We start from the raw sequence: 19056 nt of genomic DNA on the forward strand, positions 1-19056 counted from the left end.
CTACAAATCTAAAGGGATTACACGCCATTGAAATGGCAGCTCTAACTGAATTAACTTTTTATTTGAATTTTTATTGCTTACTTTTCATACTGTTTTTCATTCACATGCACTGTATAAATAAATAAACAAGTAGGTAGGTATACAGTTTCAGACGCTTTTAATTTATTTCTTCGCGAACCAAAAGACAATACGAGTACGTTGACAAACTTACACAGGTTACAATGGAGCAAAGTGTATCGTAAAACAACAGTCGCGAATAAAAAGGACGGAATCTTATTAAAGTAAATATTTATGGCATTGCTATCAACCGATTGGACGAGGGTTCTGTTGCCGTTGATAAATTGTCCCGCCGGTTGCGGCCTAACGGCCACTCTCTCGAATATTTCTCGTGTTACATATCGCTCTAAAAAAATTTTCGATGTGTTTGATTTATGGCATAATTTCCTTTCACGCCTTTTGATAAGTTTCCTTCAAGTTTTAGGTCTAAATATATTAGGGGGAGAATGTTTTTGCCGAGTAAATCTTTCCGATATCAAAAGCTTTGGAAATGTTGCTCCGACAATAAAACAACTTGACAAAGTTTGAGAATTCAAAAGTTGAGCATCTCGACGCAAAAAGTAGCGGCGGAGTAGTATTTCTATTTTACCTGAGCGGAGACAATAAGGTTGTCTCCACACAATCAGCTCAACGAGAGAGTTGATTGTTCGCGTTCCATTCAACTTTACAATAGGGAAAATGAAGAGGAGCCAATTCTTTCTGCAAGAGCTTTTATTCTCCATTTTGTTCGTTTGCCGAAAGTTTGCATTTTGACTCTCTACCGCGCTGTGAGTGCATTAGATTATGTACACATATTTGTCTTGGCATCTAACGACCGCACTACTATTTCGATAAACTGTTTGCGTTCTCGGAAAATTAGCTATCCACCTTTTATTTTATTGTTAATAGTAATTGGCCTTTAAACATAAAGGAATACGTTAATTCATTTAATAAGAATTTAATTCGTTCAAAGATTGCTACATTTTTCGCTTACGTAAAATTGTGGTATATTTTTGATTACTTTATTTGCGTGATTAGCTTTTCTCCGGTGACGGACGCGTTAGATATTTACCATGAAAGAAAAGCAAGCGTTTATATTTTAATACAGCTTATACCATGTAAAAATATTATATTTTATAAATTATACTTTATTTATTGACAATAATAATAATAGATTTTTATTAAAACGTTGTTTATACATTAAAATATTACTGAAACCACTGTTATTAATATAGGTACGATATTAAGTTTGTTAGAGTTCTAATAAGCATCGGTCGCTTAATGACTGCCGTTGGCATGGCAGTTGCCCTTTCCCGTAACCCCGTCTTTTTCTTGCTAATAACTAGTGCGATTAATTTGTTATTATTAGCCGAACTCAGAAGCAATCCGGCAATTATTTACGTAGCAAACATTCTGTCACGATGAGAGCTCGTAGATAAAACTTTTGGCCAACTATTACGTCAGGAGGGACAATTCCCGAGCATCTCTTAATTATTGTGCTGCGTATTTCGTATTACAATAATGAAGCGAAACAATAACAAAAGTTTGGACGTCGGAGCGCGGCCAACGGCAACTTCAGTTGCTCATTTGAGTGCTTGTTGAGCTCGCTACTAATGAAAACTTGCTAGTTACCGCGAACATAGAACATTACTTTTATTTAGTACAAACAAAAGTATAATCGCCACTATTTGTTCACTTTCACTTTTACATTCGTATACTTAAACATTAAAATTAAAAAATACTATAGTTACGTCTGATACTGATACAAGCAAAATAAACTGAGACCAGATTTAACCTCTCCAGACACAACATCTGTGCGTGGAACAAATATAAACAAATACATCAAGAGTGTTGTTATTATAAGCCTCTATCTATACACCAATAAAGAACCTGACGATAAAGTTCTATAACTCTCCATTAAAATTATCTTGTCAATTTTTTAATCTAACAAACAAATTCAATAAAATTGTTTAGCTTACAATATATAATTTCTATTAGCAGACTGTTGTAATATACTTAAATCAAAGTATGAGGAAATAGAATATTGCTATAGCTCGGGCACATCAAGAGAACGAATGATAGTCGAGTGTGTAAGCAGATATAAGGGTGATGTGAATGACTACGTATATAGGTCGAGGACGTTCTTGACGTTGGGAATCGGGCAAATATAAGTCAAGGTTGGAATATCAAAATCCGACAATCATCTATTAAGAGAGGCTTCAGTGCCATAAAAGTATTAAAACAAATAGAATACACTTGATTGTATCATACAGCGACATCTAGTTTCAAAGCAAGCAGAGTTATTTGTACATATATGCATATTTTTCATGCCTGTCTCCCATAAGGGTAAGCAGAAACAATGGAATGCCAAATGATTAGATTCAAACATATAGTATATAGTTATATAATAGATAGTATACAGTTATGTGTACTATACAACTAATAAAAATACTCTAAATACATATATACAACACAGAATCAATAAATTGATTTTTGCATTTGTGATATAGAAGTGAGTTTATAATAATAATTTTATTGATATTATTCATACAAATTTTAGGTTAAAACTGTTATATGAACTGATTACAATTTTTATTCTAAAGTTACTGATATTTGTATACTTAATTTAAAATTTCAACAATTACGCATATCTGTGCATCATCGTCATATCAGCCCTTAACTGATCACTGTTGAACATAGGCCATGTCTATGCATGAAGCAACAGAATTATCTAAAAATATTATAATTATTATTTTGTTCAATATCTACTTATCTATTATCTTAGCATTTTAAATCTAATATCTGAGTACGGTCGTCTACGGTACAGTGACTCTAATAACGGAGTAATAGGTACGTATTTACTTTTAAAATACAAATATTAACAAATGAGTTGTGTGTAGTGTACTTACTACATATGACTTTGTTCATTATCAGAAAACTAAAAATTTTAAAAAGTTCATAGTATGTAGTCGACATGCTTTTTTCTAAACCATTACAATTACAGATGGTAAAAATAAATTCACTGCGAAACAAAATATGCATTAAAATATGACGTCATTCAAGCGGACTCCCAAAAAATGGCATGACGCGTAGGCGCGCAGAGCACAAAGTGGAGGGCTAAGGTTGTAACGTTATCGGCGCCTACAATAAGTCGCGTTTTATACGGTTATTATAGCGCCATAAACGCCACCGGCCGGTGTTTCATACACTGCCGGCCAGATTATACTGCCTATGGCCCCGATAGGGGGTGGCAAATAGGGTTGCCAGTTAGGGGTTCCCGAAAAATCGAAATGAAAGAAGCGACGATAGGGGTTTGCGACGTCATACAGATACCATGCACTCCTGGATCGCATCATTTTTTTTTTTATTATATATTTCTTGATTTATAATAGAGATGCGCGCGTTTGTTCTGAGAAGAAAATGTGCAGAATTCTGAGCGTATATACTTTCATCCGAATAATAAACTGATAACCAGCTAAATAAACGTATAATCGACTAAGTTATCAAAGTGGAAATGAACAGTTTAAAACAAAAACAAATAAGGTACAATAACCATATTTATTTTTACGTTTATCCATACCATATCTTTTATGAGGTAAATAATAAATACTGAGTGTAATAAATTATCTGTTCTCACTTACATCACTTATTTTACCCACTTACATAAATCGTCAACGGATACACGCCAATTTCGAAAATTTTACCTAACCAAGAAAAAGTATGGTAAATATGGTCAACTACTAATTAAAAATATAAAGTCGTGACTAATGAAATTTATATTGCTGGTACACAGTGACAACCCTAGACAGAAGTAAGGGTGGGGGGCCGTTCGCCCCCTGTCAGCCCCACGTGCTGCTCGACAGATGTGTCGAGATATCCGATATCGGGAGACACATTCATAATCTTTGCCTCAAACCTCCCGCTTCTTATATTAAAGTAACGAGCGTCATAGCAGGTGCGAACTTGACGGGAATTAATAAAAATCGGAAGCATACACGCGTAGATATTTGGAATTAATGGAATTTATCTAAGTTTATTTATCTGATTTTATTTTTTAAGCGACTTTCAAAATCGTTACGTTTATTAATTGTCTTGCTTATTTCTTATATCGTATAATACAAATAAAGTATACTCATTCATTCATTCGAAAAGGAGGTACGTGTTGTTGTGGTTGAGTTATGCGATTACTTCACTAATTCTAAACGGATTTACGAAATTCATTTTTCCAATCGATATAGCCTTATATTAATTTTGTAACGATTGAAGTTGCCGTTTGATTTACAGAGTAAAGAACTGCTTATTTCATATATGTAACATAAATTTAGTTATAGATACACGTACACAATTTCGCATAAAAATTTTGCAAATCCAAATATTTTACATCTCATTCGTCAATGTGTTTATACACATCTTGACGATTGAAGTTACTTTTTTACTTAACAAATTGTATTTTGTCATATTAGTTATTTGATTAATATTTATTTAATAATCATACTAATAAGTAATAGTGATAACACATATCTTTGTAAGAATAAAGTAGATTATAAAGTATCCTATATCTACGTTATATCCTTTATATATAATTTAATAGTAAACATATTTAATAAAGATATATACCATTATAATATTAGTAACACTTTAAAATACGTCTAAATAAACATATAATCTTTAATAAAATATCTTATAGGTATTACGAGTAGTAGAACGTAATAGATTTCTTGTCCGTTTGTCAATCCCTCGAGACCATTTTTCTCTACCTAAATGCATCAAGAATAATGAAATTAACGAGTGCTATGGCTTTATAGTCGTGTAAAAAAGTAATATTTTATATTAGGGGAGTGTAGGTTATGCTAGGTTATACGAGTCGCGAACAAAGTATTCAATTGATATTCGACGGAAATATATTTTTTTATGAGTGTCGTAATATACTATTGGAAAATCTTCCCTAAGATACAAAAATGTAGAGAACTTCTCAAAATTAATCACTTTTAATTTATAGTAGACGATTGGTCAGAAGCCGATTGATTAAATGAATGTGTATCAAATATAATTCAACAATTATCATTGATATATATGTATATATATATGTATATATATATATATATATATATATATATATATATATATATATATATATATATATATATATATATATATATATATATATATATATATATATATATATATATATATTTATACTATATATAAATTTGTTGTACAAAAACAAACAGTAATCTTAAAAAAATATTCTCATAATTGATTATAATTAATTTTAATTAATTAATTAAGGTTCATTTGTTGATTGTTGCTGATGTCACAAAATTGATATGGGATCAATACAGCTTATAGAAAACCTTATGAAAGTTGATGAAAAATATTTATTTAAATATAGAGAAAGAAAGACAATTTTTATACACTGCAACTTTAATACAGCAAGAAAGTGAAGGAGCGAAGTCAGGCCGTAGCAAATCACCTGTAAGCCTCCAGATTTAATTAAAGTATTCCTTCTAAAAAATAAAGGTAAGTATCTACACTAATTGAAGCCAGGAAAAATAAAGTTAATTCCTCGAGCGACGCTGGAGAACTTTCATTAGCGTTTCACAGCTACAATTGCGAGTTCAAATAATTATGTTTACGGAATCCTTTTCTTACGCAGAGATTATTTATCTTCACCATTGTTACGAGAAGTGACGCGGACGAATTTCGCGAAAATGCCCCATTTATCTAGAGCGAGCACACAAAGGCAACACGAAACCCAAAACTTTTTACGTGGTCAGTGACAATGCTATTTCTCTTTTCTCTTAACGTTTCATTTCCAACTTTTACGTATTGTATTTACACAGTGTCTGTATATGGGAGCAAAATACACGAACCTAACGCAGAAAACGCGGCGCTCATCCATTTACAAGAACTTAATTTACTTTGATTCAGTGGTCCGATTTCATATTTGTTCAGCCATCACACCCGCAGATAAGTTCACTAGTGGATTCCTTTACCTATCTACCTTCTCGTTAAGCTATGTGCTCAAAACATATAGTAGTTTCTACGAATATCTATAAAATATAGCATGATTTCTTAAAGTCGTTATTTTACATTAAATACGCCATTAGAGGTTTTGACATTTCATATTTATTGTATAATTATGATTGTATTCCACAAAAAAAAAACGATTTCGATTTTGGCAATTTATTATTAATTTGATATTTTGATTTATAAACTAAACTACTGAACAAATTTTGATAAAATTTCTATGGGATAGATCTGTAAGCATATGCTTTCTGATAAAGAAAAGAATTTTCGAAATCAGTTTACAACACAAGCTGTTATGAGGTAACAAATATAAAAAATACAACCGAATTAAGAACCACCTTCTTTTTGAAGTCGGTTGATAAACTATTCTTTAATAGATAATAGTTAAAAGAGGGTAGAAGTATAATATCGTGTTCTTTTATCTCGGTTAATCGATATTTCTATGAAGTAATAATATTTTTTTTTATTCAACTTAGAATGGCAAACAAGCTGACGGCCCACCTGATGGAAAGTGGTAACCGTCGCCTATAGACATGACCAGTACCATGGACATAACAGAGTATATATACATGTTTTACCCATGATACCCCCCACGCTTTGCCATTCCTGAGGACTCAGGTGTTATTCCTCTGTACCTTGTAAATTCACGCCATATCCCACCCTTCAAACCGAAACATAGCCATGCAAACACAACTGCTTCACGGTTGAAACACAAATGGGGAAGAGGTACCCAAGCAATCGACTTTTGTACAAAATCTCCCACTGGAGATAAATAAGCAATGTAATGTAATCTACACATAAGCAATGTTGTGAGTTATGTTTAATTTTATATACGAGTAATTGTTTTTTATAATAAACCTACTTTGTTACATTTATCACAACAGACAACCATTTTTTTTTCTTACCCATGAAATTATATCATTATTATATCGTATACAGCTTTCATATATTTGCATCATATCATGATGAATCTCGAATAATTTCTCGGTTATTTTCCTCTTGTATGGGTATTCAGTTCACAGATCCACATCAATAAAGAAAGATATCATCTCCGCTCGGCACGTAACTACGTAATATCTGTCCGCGGTGCCCGGATGTCAAACTTACTTATAATCTAAACATCAAAACAATCCTTTACCAAGTTCCCGATGCCTTCCCGATACCATGTTTTATATAAGTGGGGATTGTTTCCAATCGTTTTTATTGGGAAAGCAATAACGCAGAAACGATTTTCTTGATATACCGCGCCGACCTTATAATGCATAAAGAAAAAACGGTCATCTACGGAACTCAACTCAACCCTTATTTGCCTTTTCGGGGTGTTACTATCTTTGCCTCAATTCCTACTCAAAGCCACCCGGCCGCGCGTGAAATACCAAGTACGCCCTAGTTTCGAAACAGATCCCGTTGTTTGTTTAGGCCACTCGAACCCGCGAAAGGTGATGGGCTTAATATTAATATTAACAATACGCCATCCCATCCACCATGTGGATTATAAATATTAACTATGCTGAAAGGTAATATTACATCTTATTGGTCCTGGTTAAGACGGTGCAAAATAAAAGAGTTTTGTCTCTTAACGACTGTTTATTTGTTAGGATAGATCGTGTCATCGATCCCATGTCATGAGGTTTACTCTCGCGTGCCCATGCCAATACACGTGGAGGCGGGAAGAATAAGTCAGAAGTTTTACAGGGTTATACACGATACGTGTCAGCATAATCGCAACGCTGACGCCACCTATTGTTTGTGTAGCGGCTCGCTAATGCTATTTGTCCTAGAGGGTGGTCACGTCACGCGTGTGTATCTTAATCGTTAGAAACACGCCTGCTCATCACCTTGTTTTGTTTGCCACTTTGAGCGGGAACTTTGTCGACATCAGGTGATTACGTGATTCGGGAAAATGGTACCATATAAGAATTTATTTGTGGCAGACATTATAGTGAGACGCCAACCTCTAATGTGACGTATCACGTCATCATATGAAATCATTTTTAACAATCTAAATAGGAATTTATGCATAATTTCAAACTTATAAGCAAAAAGGAATGTTTAATTCACCAAAAATATTTATTATTATAAGCCTTAAATTTCATCTGCTCTATAAGTTATGCTAGTAAATGTAATACAAAACCCGCTTTATGGTGCTGTCAAAAACTGATTGACGTGCCTTTTGAAATTAACTCTACACAAACTAGTCTTAATCAAACAAAACAACGCTGTTTTCATCCAACGTTGTGTTCCTGGAGTATATATCCAAACTTGGGGAGGGGTTGTGCTGATATCGGAGGGACCAGCGTGTCTTAATACTATCTTTGTGCTGGGCAGACGCGAAGTGCTGACGCGGCGTTCAGGGAGACCCGGTGAAACGGTTGCTCGCTGGCCGCCCGCAGGTTGTTGGGTTCCCGAACCCAGGGATTACCTAATCTCATATAGCCCTTGAACCGCCGCCTGTGCATAATCCCTGGTGTGGTAGTCGTGCCGGAGGAGGAGACCGGAGTGGACCCGGCTACTACATTTGGGGGGACCGGGGCCCTTCCGACCGCCGCGTCGGCAATTTGCACAACCTGTTTAGCGCAGGGACGGAAGTGGACACCACTTTGTTCCTTTGATATCGGCACAATCTTACCCTATTAACCTCCAAATACCCTAATACTTTATGGCCAGATCTAGAAAAAATAGACGTTACACAGCGGCACCCTCATCCACATTTAAATTGTGGACTTCTGCAATATCAGAGGAATTATTCTAACATCAACGCAATTCACTATCATCTCGAAACTGCGGAGCCGACTCTGTTATTCCTCACCGAGACGCAGATATCATGTCCGGCTGATACATCTATATTTACTATAATGTTACAAACTCGAGCATAAATTTGCTCGTCATGCCGGGGTTTGTATGTATATCCGGACGGATGTCTGTTACCGCCGTCTCCATGGCCTTGAAGACAGAGACCGCTTGTCAGTATTATGGATACGTGTGGATTAAGAGCCACACTCGTATTTACGCGTGCCTTTACAGGTCTCACAGCGGTGATCTGGACATATATCCGTCTTTTTGAGCACCTGCAAATGACGATATATATTCTCGAGCAGTACCCTTCTGCGGAGTTAGTGATATGGAGACTTTAATGCTCACCACTCCGAGTGGCTTCGTTCTCGGTCCACTGACTGCGCGGGAAAAGCTACTCATGAATTTGCTCTGACCTATGGATTCTCTCAGCTGGTCCATTCTCCAACGAAAATTCCAGATATAGAGAACCATACAAATTTTTTGCTTTATTCTGCTGACAACACACCCGGATGGATATACCGTCAGAGTGGATGCGCCAATTGGCTCATCCGACCATTGTCTTATCCGGGCTGATGTCATTTTTGATCCACCCCGTCCTATTGGACGACGATGTTCAGCAGACTGGGATGGATTGCGAGAATTTTATGCATCGTACCCGTGGAAGTAGCTCTTTTTTGAATCACATGATCCTAACGACTGCGCAAGTCCCGTTAGCGAGGCTATCATTGAAGGTATAAGCTATTTATCCCCAACCCGCTAGTGGCAATGGGATCGAAGAACGTCCGTGGTTTAACCGGTTTTGTAAGAAAGCCAGATTATGCTCAGCAAGCTGCATACAAGGCTTGGACTACTGCTCGCACTAACTCTGATCCTGGAATCAGTGATGCAAAGCGCAAATTAAATGCTGCTTCGAGGTCCAGTAAGAGAGTAATTGCCAGAGCCAAATTTGAATTTGTGGGAGAATTGGTAGGCGACTATCAAGCCTTCCTTCTGATAATCGTGCTTTCTGGTCGCTTACCAAAGCCGCCCAAGGAAACATTTGTCAATCGTCTTTTCCACCACTTCGGAAACCGAATGGTAACTTGGCCTACAGTGCTAAAGAGAAGAGCCGACTTATTTGGCATTCTCTTTGCCTCTAACTCGACTATGGACTAAGGTAATTCTGTACCACCTACAATCTTGTGTTGCGGAAGCTCCATGCCGGAAATTACTATAACACAATGTAAAGTCCGGCGGGAGTTACTATCCTTAGATGTTCATAAGTCGAGTGGGCCAGACGGTATACCGGCAGTGGTCCTAAAGCAGTGTGCTCCGGAATTGTGTCCTGTATTAACGCGTCTCTTCACGATCTCGTACTCCACAGGGCAATTTCCTTCGACATGGAAGACCACCCTTGTACATCCTGTACCTAAAAAGGGCGATAAGTCGGACCCTTCAAATTACAGACCGATTGCGATCGCTTCCCTTCTCTCTAAGGTGATGGAGCGTATAGTTAACGCACAACTGTTAAAATACCTAGAGGATCACGATTTATTGAGTGACCGCCAATATGGCTTTCGCCATAGTCGCTCAACTGGTGACCTCTTGGTATATCTTACGCACCGATGGGCATCAGCCATTGAGAGTCAATGAGGCGCTCGCTGTCGGTCTTGATATTGCAAAGGCATTTGACCGGGTCTTGGCATCGGGTTCTTCTATCGAAATTGCCCTACTATGGACTTCCCGACAGCCTCTGTAAATGGGTCGCCAGTTTTTTATCCGGCAGACGTATAAAAACCGTTGTAGATGGTTGCTGCTCCGATAGCATGGATATTAACGCTGGCGTTGTGCTGTCCCCAACGCTGTTTCTACTGCATATTAATGATATGTTAACCTTCGGTAGCATTCATTGTTATGCGGATGATAGCACCGGGGATGCCCTTTATACGGGTCGTACCAATGTCTTGTTCCATCGTGGAGAACAATCGTGAACAGCTTGTGTCTGAAATCGAGAGAACACTAACTGGAGACAAAACTTGGTCCAATTTAACCCCTCTAAGACACAAGCTTGCGCGTTCACCGCTAAAAAAAACCCATTTGCTGTGGCCCCACAGTTCCAAGGCACGTCTCTTAACATCTCTAAAAGCATTGGGATCCTTGGTGTCGACATCTCTAGTGACGTACAGTTCCGTGGCCACCTCGAAGATAAGGTGAAGCTGGCATCCAAAAATCTCGGTGTGCTCAATAGAGCGAAGCATTACTTCACGCCGGATCAGCGATTAATGCTTTACAAATCGCAAATCCGGCCCCATATGGAGTATTGCTGTCACTTATGAGCGGGAGCACCTAGACACCAGCTTGAATTCTTCGACTCAGTACAACGACGAGCTATGAGAATTGTCGATGATCCCATGCTTTATGAACCCTTAAGTCTTAGGAGAGATTTTGCCTCACTCTGCGTGCGTTATACAACGGATTGTGCTCAGAGGAATTATTCAATATGATGCCTACGGCCACTTTCTATCATCGTACGGCTCGCCATCGGCAGGGAGTTCACCCTCATACCTTACAGCCTAAATGGTCGCGTACAACGCGGTTTCAGAGATGCTTTCTCCCACGAACACTAGGTTATGGAATGAGCTCCCTGCCGAGGTTTTCTGAGAGACTACAGCATGGGGTTCTTTAAAATGACGGGGGTAAAGAGGTTTCTTCAGGGTCGGCAACGCGCGCGTAAAAACTCTGGTATTGCAGGCGTTCATAGGCTACGGAACCGCTTACCATCAGGTGGGCCGTATGCTTGTTTGCCACCTCAGTGGTATATATAAAAAAAAAAAAAAATGTAATACAAAACCCGCTTTATGGTGCTGTCAAAAACTGATTGACGTGCCTTTTGAAATTAACTCTACACAAACTAGTCTTAATTAAATAGATATCAAACAAAGATGAGACTTTTCATCCAACTTGGAGCGGAGTATATTTCAAAACTTTGCTTAGATAGATCAAAAGTAACGCAACTACCGAAATTATAACTTTCACTAGTTTGGCTACTTTGGAAATATTTCGTGCTGTAATTGTAAATATCATGACTTTTTGAATTTCTGAAGAAGCTAAAGATGTTTCTGTTTTCGACTGATTACAGAAAAAAATATCCCCAGTTCCATTGTATTTCTTTATTATCATCATCATCATCATCATATCAACCTTTACTGTCCACTGCTAAACATAAACCTCACCCTTGGAGGGATTTTGCCAGTAGTTGCCACGCTTGGCAGGCGGATTGGCAACCGCAGTTAGGCTTTGAAGATGTTTTTAGAGGGGCGCTTCTGACCATCCCTCGCCCTGCCTTAGTCGTCTCTTATCACGCCCACGGAAAAGGAAGGGGTGGTCTATTCTATGCCAGAAAATACAGAGTAAAATTTCTTTATTATGTTACATACATTTTTATAATTTAAGCCAATTTTAAATATTGTTTTTTCAATTCAAAACGATTTAATTTCATGTTACTTATTTTATCGACATTGAAATCCGTTATTTATATTTATTACAAGTGATCCGACCCGGCTTCTCACGGGTAAATAGAATTTTCGAAAATTATATAGGTATAGCCTATATTACTAGCTGCTAATGTAACTTTCTCTAAGTGAATTAATTTTTAAAATCAGTAGTTTTGAGTTTATTCATTATAAACAAACAATGAAATCTTTCCTCTTTATAATATATAAATATTAATATAAAATAAGAATTTTAAAATAGTAGTTTATTTTTTCTTAAAGATCACGTGATATCAGTAAATAAAGGCGTATATTAGTGGTAGCCTAAATATACTACCATGTTTGAATTTCTGTTGGATCAGTTTAAATGCCATTGGATACACGTTGATACACGTATTGATTCCATTCCCGTCCGTCAATTTAAGTAACCAGTGGTGGTCAAAATCTTGTTCATCAAAATTCGACCAATTACTTTAGTAGTCACATGTACTAGTACTATTTTCAATTTAAATAATATATACATATTGATTTAATTTCCGTCCTTCTAAATGTTAAAATATATATTGCTATGCACCTAACTTTTAATCACTTGAATCGTATTATGTCATATAAAAATATTTAATTAACATTGCTTTTGTCTATTTGTTACAGGTTTCGGTTTCGTCACATTTCAAAGTGAAGACATAGTAGATAAAGTGTGCGAAATACATTTTCACGAAATCAACAACAAAATGGTAAGTAATCTTTTTTCCGAATTATTTTATATCTATCTATATTAAAGAAAATCTAATCGTCTGACTATACCATCATTAGATTTTTTATCAATTTATGTTTTGCTATATTTTATATCTAAACTTTTATTAGATAGAAATAATAAACTACGTACATTTTGGGATGGATTTGTTACATAAATAAAATCATTCTATAGTAAATTTATTGTATCATTAATTTTATTATCACGAACCTCTTTATCTGTATTAGTAAAAATAATGAATACACTCTTGATATCTAAGGAGTATAAATATCTTAGGTAAAATTAATCCAAATTGAAAGCATTTACTTGAAGCTTCAAATTCAGATAATGAAATAAGCAGAAAATAGAATCCTGTAATCACAGCTACTACAACGAAATATATTCAATTTTCAAATCAGAATACTGAATAAGTACATTTTGTTCTGCAAAAAATAGCGACTTCGAAGATACATTATATTAAAAAGTATTTTAATCTCAGCTAGAAGTTTTTTGCTACACAAAGAGAAACAGTAGCTTAATTAATATAGTAGAATTTATCTATGACCAACATGGGACTGACAAGTGTCAATTGCAAAACTAATTATAATAACCGATTCAGAAATGGTGACATAATCGCATAATATAATATATACACAAACAAGTACATTTTGCACTGTAAATTAAAAAACATGATTTCTCTGCCAAAATGAACTGGTTCTAAAAAAATTATAGCCAGTGCCACTTGGCGTAATATATGAATTCCAACAATATCCCATATATTAAAATCTCTTCACGCATTTCGAAGTTATGAAACTCGCATACATGAAACATTACCCTCTTTTTTTGAGAAATTGTATAAAAATACAGACGAATTAAGAAGCTTTTTCTTTTGGAAGTAAAACAAATCTTAAAATTGTGTATCTATTATTTACAGAGAAGTCTTGATTATGCAAGTCAATCTCAGCGCTAACGTCGTAGGTCAGATATCAATTAGAGGCGAAGAAACAGAGTTGGCTGCGGTCCAAACAGAGCCAATAAAACGCCACTAAACCAGCTTTTACTATGTTTAGATTTTTCTCGCGCCGATGGGGTTAGCCGTCAAGCGACACGTGTATACTGAATGGAGCCAACTTATTGTTATTTAAGAATATTTTTTCTTTGTCCCCATTTTATAGACTAAACTGCTGAATCAGGAAAAAACAACACCACCCTCGAACGATCAGTAGTAGTAGGAAAACAAAATAATTTATCTAGTTCTCATCCTGCCACGTGTATTCTCTTTGAGTCTTTTGGGGATATGAATATTAAATTTTACAATCGAAGAATCCTCCATGTTTCTTTGGCAAAAATATTCAGTTTTACTAGTAGAACGTTACTCTTGAAAAGATGGTAATAAAAATCTATAACATCCTATATACAGAAAATTTTTAAAAATGAAGAAACATAAATTTAATTGTATTTTACAAAAAAACTAAACTATTGGACCATTCTGTAAGTACAACCTTTCAAATAAAAAAAGGATGAGGACTTATACTTATTGTAACATCTATACACTTACCATGTTTCTTGTAAATAAATAAAGGAAGTTTCCAAACCAGTTTACGGGAAGAAACATTAAAAAATACAATCGAATTGAAAACTTCCTTCTTTTTAAATTCAGTTAAAAAGAAGTTATTATCTATTAATGATATGTATCTATTAATTTATGTAGTGCATCACTTCAGAACGATTGTTACTATTTGGCTAATTCTTTTCTGGTTGTATTTGTAATTATTAGTATAAGATTTGTTTGAGGCTGTTTAAAAAATCCTACAAAAAAAATGAAAAAATTGTGTTAAAACCGACTTATAAAAATTTTTTTACGAGTAGCGTCAAATTCGATATTAATAATGATATAAAATACCACATACTTTTCATTGAAAGAAAAAATAATATATAATTAAACAAAAAATAATAACAATATATTCTCATCGCGTACATCGTGTGTTGTATAATGCGATTCATCCCGCTATACATTCATCCTTTTCAAGGCTATTACAATCATGTGTGTGCGTGTGCTATAAACCTTGCCTATTGACAATCATGTACCATAGTTCCGTATAGTGACGAAGTAAGAATACAACGTGTCACCACCTCTCATCTGTAGAATGTCATAAGATGCTTCTATGGAAATAGTACACAATGACGACTTCGGCAGTCCAAGTGCCTTATTCATAAAAACGTCAAACCTCGCAAAAAAAAACTATTTTAGCTATTGAAATGTTTTGTTCTTTTTTTTTTGCACTAATTTCTCAATTCCAAAGACAGCTACAAAATACTCTAATAGTTAATGTAGGTTAATGAGAAGTTTGACATTTTTATGAGTAAATAGTTACGTATTCGATCTTTGCACAATATTCGTAATGGTCTGGATATTTTCAATATAAAATTTACTAGCGTTCCGCCCCGCCTTTGCACAGGTAGATAGATAAATTACTATTTTATATTAGTTCAATAAGCAATTTTTTTATACTTTGAGTTACATTATTGTAATGTTCATAAGAATTTCTAGACATTAGACAATCTAACCATTGGAAGGACCTTATGGAAATTCTATAGAGGAGGCCTATGTTCATCAAAGGACAGATAATGGCTGAGTTTATATAGCCTATGTAACACGTTGATAAAATATATCTTTCTATAGATGAAAGAATTTTTAAAATCCTTTGAGTAGTTTTTTGAGTTTATTCATTAGAAACAAACACATGAGCATACATAAAATCAAATCTTTCCTCTTTATAATATTAGTAGTTATATATTGAAATAAAACTTATTAAAAGAAAAAAAAATATTTAAAAAAGGAAGGTATTTTAAATTTGTCTGAATTTCATTACGTGTATTTTATACCTGGTATTTTTGACAATTATAAACCATTCTGATATTTTTTTTTACAATCAATAGACACACACAAACAGTTACTGTTTTGATTCCATATTAATTTTATCACGATGTCATTTTATGATGTCATTCATTATCTTAAATTGAATTTTTCTATCTTGAATGATATCAAAAAATGTTTGTCAGCTATATCTGACTATAGTAATATTATAATACCTATAATACTTATAATATTTTCACTGATTCGTTATTAAAGACAAAATTTTATTTTGATCACATACCGAGGATAAACGATGAATTCCAACACATTTATTAATATTTTTTTCACGTATTACTTCCAATCCGTACAGCTATTTGAGTGCTTAACACTTTTTCAGTAATTGCATCAATAAATTAAAATTCATGACACATTACTTATAGGCTATCGTATACTGAAAGTTAATGAAATAAAGCCTTTTTATGCGATATCGATTTACAATTTACCAATCACGCTATATTTAATCCATGACTTGGTCCTTTTGTGTACCAAACTTTATTTAAATCTTTTTAGCTTGTTAAGGAATAACAAATACCTAAACAATCACATTTACAATATTATTATGATAGGAATCATTCACTAAAAATTATAATAGAATAATAACAATTTTTTCACCGCACAATTGCATATCTGTTTTGCAAAAGATTGACTGGAAGAAAGTCCTATATGCATTAAGTTCGCCTTTTGTAAGAGATTTTTTTGTAATGTGGTCATAAAAGAATAAATAACTATGTATGAATATTCTGCTTGTGTCTGCTTTTTCACGGTAGTTATACAATTAAATGAACATACCTACTTGTGCTGTAGCTTTCCCTCTACCCATCGTCGATGCATATTCTGATTGTTAATGCTTGTTTTTTGTCTTGCTCTATTGTCTACCGCCTAATGGCAGTAGAAGACTAGGTGCTGCGTGCGTCGGGCGAAATCACAAGGGTGATGCTCGCCCTAAGTGGTACAAACAACGAACAAAGACATCAAACAAATGGGTAGTGTTTTAGAGTAATTACGCCTCGCTTCCGTGTGAAAACGAGAGATGTGCATGGAGCGAGCTTTCCTACCACCGCGCGTGGACGGGAAACAAATCGCTTATTATTCCCACCCTTTTTTTGTTGCGTGTCGGGCAGAATGATCAACGCAACAGTAAACTCATGTTTCACATTTTTCGTAAACAATGCTACGAAGAAACATTGTTTGGATTAACCCTCGAGTGAGCGTTACACTTTAGAGAATATTTAAAATTACAACCAAAGGATATGCATACAATCAAAACGTGACTCGTAAACAAATCCGGCCATTAAAAATTCGCCTTAGCATATCATAAACACATCTAATAGTTATATTTACGTACGCAATAAAGAAGACAGAGGCGTCACGTCAGCATGGGCGTTTACGCTACGGGTAGCTAGCTAGTCTCGTAAATTTAATATGTCATCTCTTATATTAAAATGGTCGTTAAGCTAATAGCGACTCCGCCTCCCTGCACGAGTGATAGGGTGATGCCGCTGCTTACTTGGAATAATAAAAATATCATCTATTTGTGGTAGGAATTTTGATGAAGAATATTTGACAAATTTTACGCTGACCGAAGGTGTTAATATAATTAACGTTTGTGTTGTTTCATTAGTAACAGACATACATAGGTCTTATGTAAGTCCTACTTATAAATAAATACCATTGAACATATCAATATACTACCATCTTGTCTCAAACTAAGCAGAAGTTGTACTATAAACACCTACTAATAGATATACTTACATATTTTTTTGTAAATACACACATATTAAACATAGAAAACACACAAACGAATACAAACAGGTTTATACATGAATACAAATGTTTGTATTGTACGGGAATCAAACCCGCGACCATCGGAAGGTAAAGCGATGTGTTAAGCCTCTAAACCACCATCGTCTATGTTAATGATTATTTTAATAAACATATAATTTATCTTTTCAAACATATAATTTGAAAACGTACATTTTAATTATAATTTGTAGTTGCTATAGCAACAATATTTTATTATAAATAATGGAATAATTTAAAAACAGTTGCATTATTTATAACTTCTTAACATGCAATAATGTAATAATAACGTGTTATACTATTAATAATATTAAAATACATATTTAGTAGACATTAATAAATTAATTGTTCACTAAATGTACAGCTTATACACTAGTATTTAAACTGTCAAAGAGATACTTGAGTTGTATTTTGAAACATAAATAGGGACCTCCATTATGACGCTCGCAACAAATTCCCGTCACTCCATTACGTTCTTACACATTACTCCCTTAATTGCTTCCGCTTACCATGAATTTTAACAACAAAGCACCGACGTGCCACAAAATGGGTAAAATATAGTGTAGTTTAGATTTCACCTCCTAACATCAATTTCTATTTGCCGGATTTAAGCGAGCTTGAGACACGTACACCTGCGTTTCTTTGTGGGTTCACACCTGTTAAAATCAGCCTGTTAGGAACGAGATGACTGAAAAACGACTTTGTTATCATTGAACTAGAAGCGAATCTCGATTGCGCACCTTTTGACTACAAATGTGACCTGAAAGATATAGTAGGATTAAAGAGTCCTAAGTCCTGTAACGAAAAATGTACAGAACTTCCTAAGAGAGAGAAACTACTTAGTGAAAGCTATTGTTCATGAATTAGTACCTACTTACACAAAAATGTATCAGAATAAGAAAATTAACAGTAATGAATAGTTAAATAAATAACCTCGTATCAATTATCATTATTTAAAACAAACTTCCGAAATACCCAAAGAAAAGTAGCCGAAAAGGAAGAAATGTTTTATCCATTTTAATAATTAAGTAATAGCTAAGAAACAACTTTACTGTTAAATAACTTAGATCTGGTATTTTAAATATTAGATGTTTTATTTTATTCAAGTATTATTTTATACGTAATCTGTTCTCTTTCTGTTATTTGATATCATAAACGTCGTCCTAAATTACAACCAAATTAAATCCATAAAAAATATTACTTTTTCTATCAAAATTACACATTATTTGTATTGTAGTTAATGCTTTTACTTTATTCATTATACACACATATGT

The 19056-nt window shown here is 34.6% G+C and overlaps 1 protein-coding gene across 6 annotated transcripts in view; it reads left to right on the plus strand.

Moving 5' to 3' along the window:
* Positions 1 to 19056, plus strand: part of LOC113517205 (RNA-binding protein Musashi homolog Rbp6) — a 659940-nt gene that overhangs the window by 604291 nt on the left and 36593 nt on the right. For all 6 annotated transcript variants that reach the window (XM_052894657.1, XM_052894659.1, XM_052894660.1 and 3 more), the window contains one exon: positions 12984 to 13066. In XM_052894657.1, coding sequence (XP_052750617.1) covers positions 12984 to 13066 — 83 coding nt within the window. The remainder of the gene's footprint in view (positions 1 to 12983; positions 13067 to 19056) is intronic.

This window comes from Galleria mellonella, unplaced genomic scaffold (assembly GCF_026898425.1).
Source record: "Galleria mellonella isolate WM207_F2 unplaced genomic scaffold, CSIRO_AGI_GalMel_v1 utg223, whole genome shotgun sequence".
Lineage (NCBI taxonomy): Eukaryota > Metazoa > Arthropoda > Insecta > Lepidoptera > Pyralidae > Galleria > Galleria mellonella.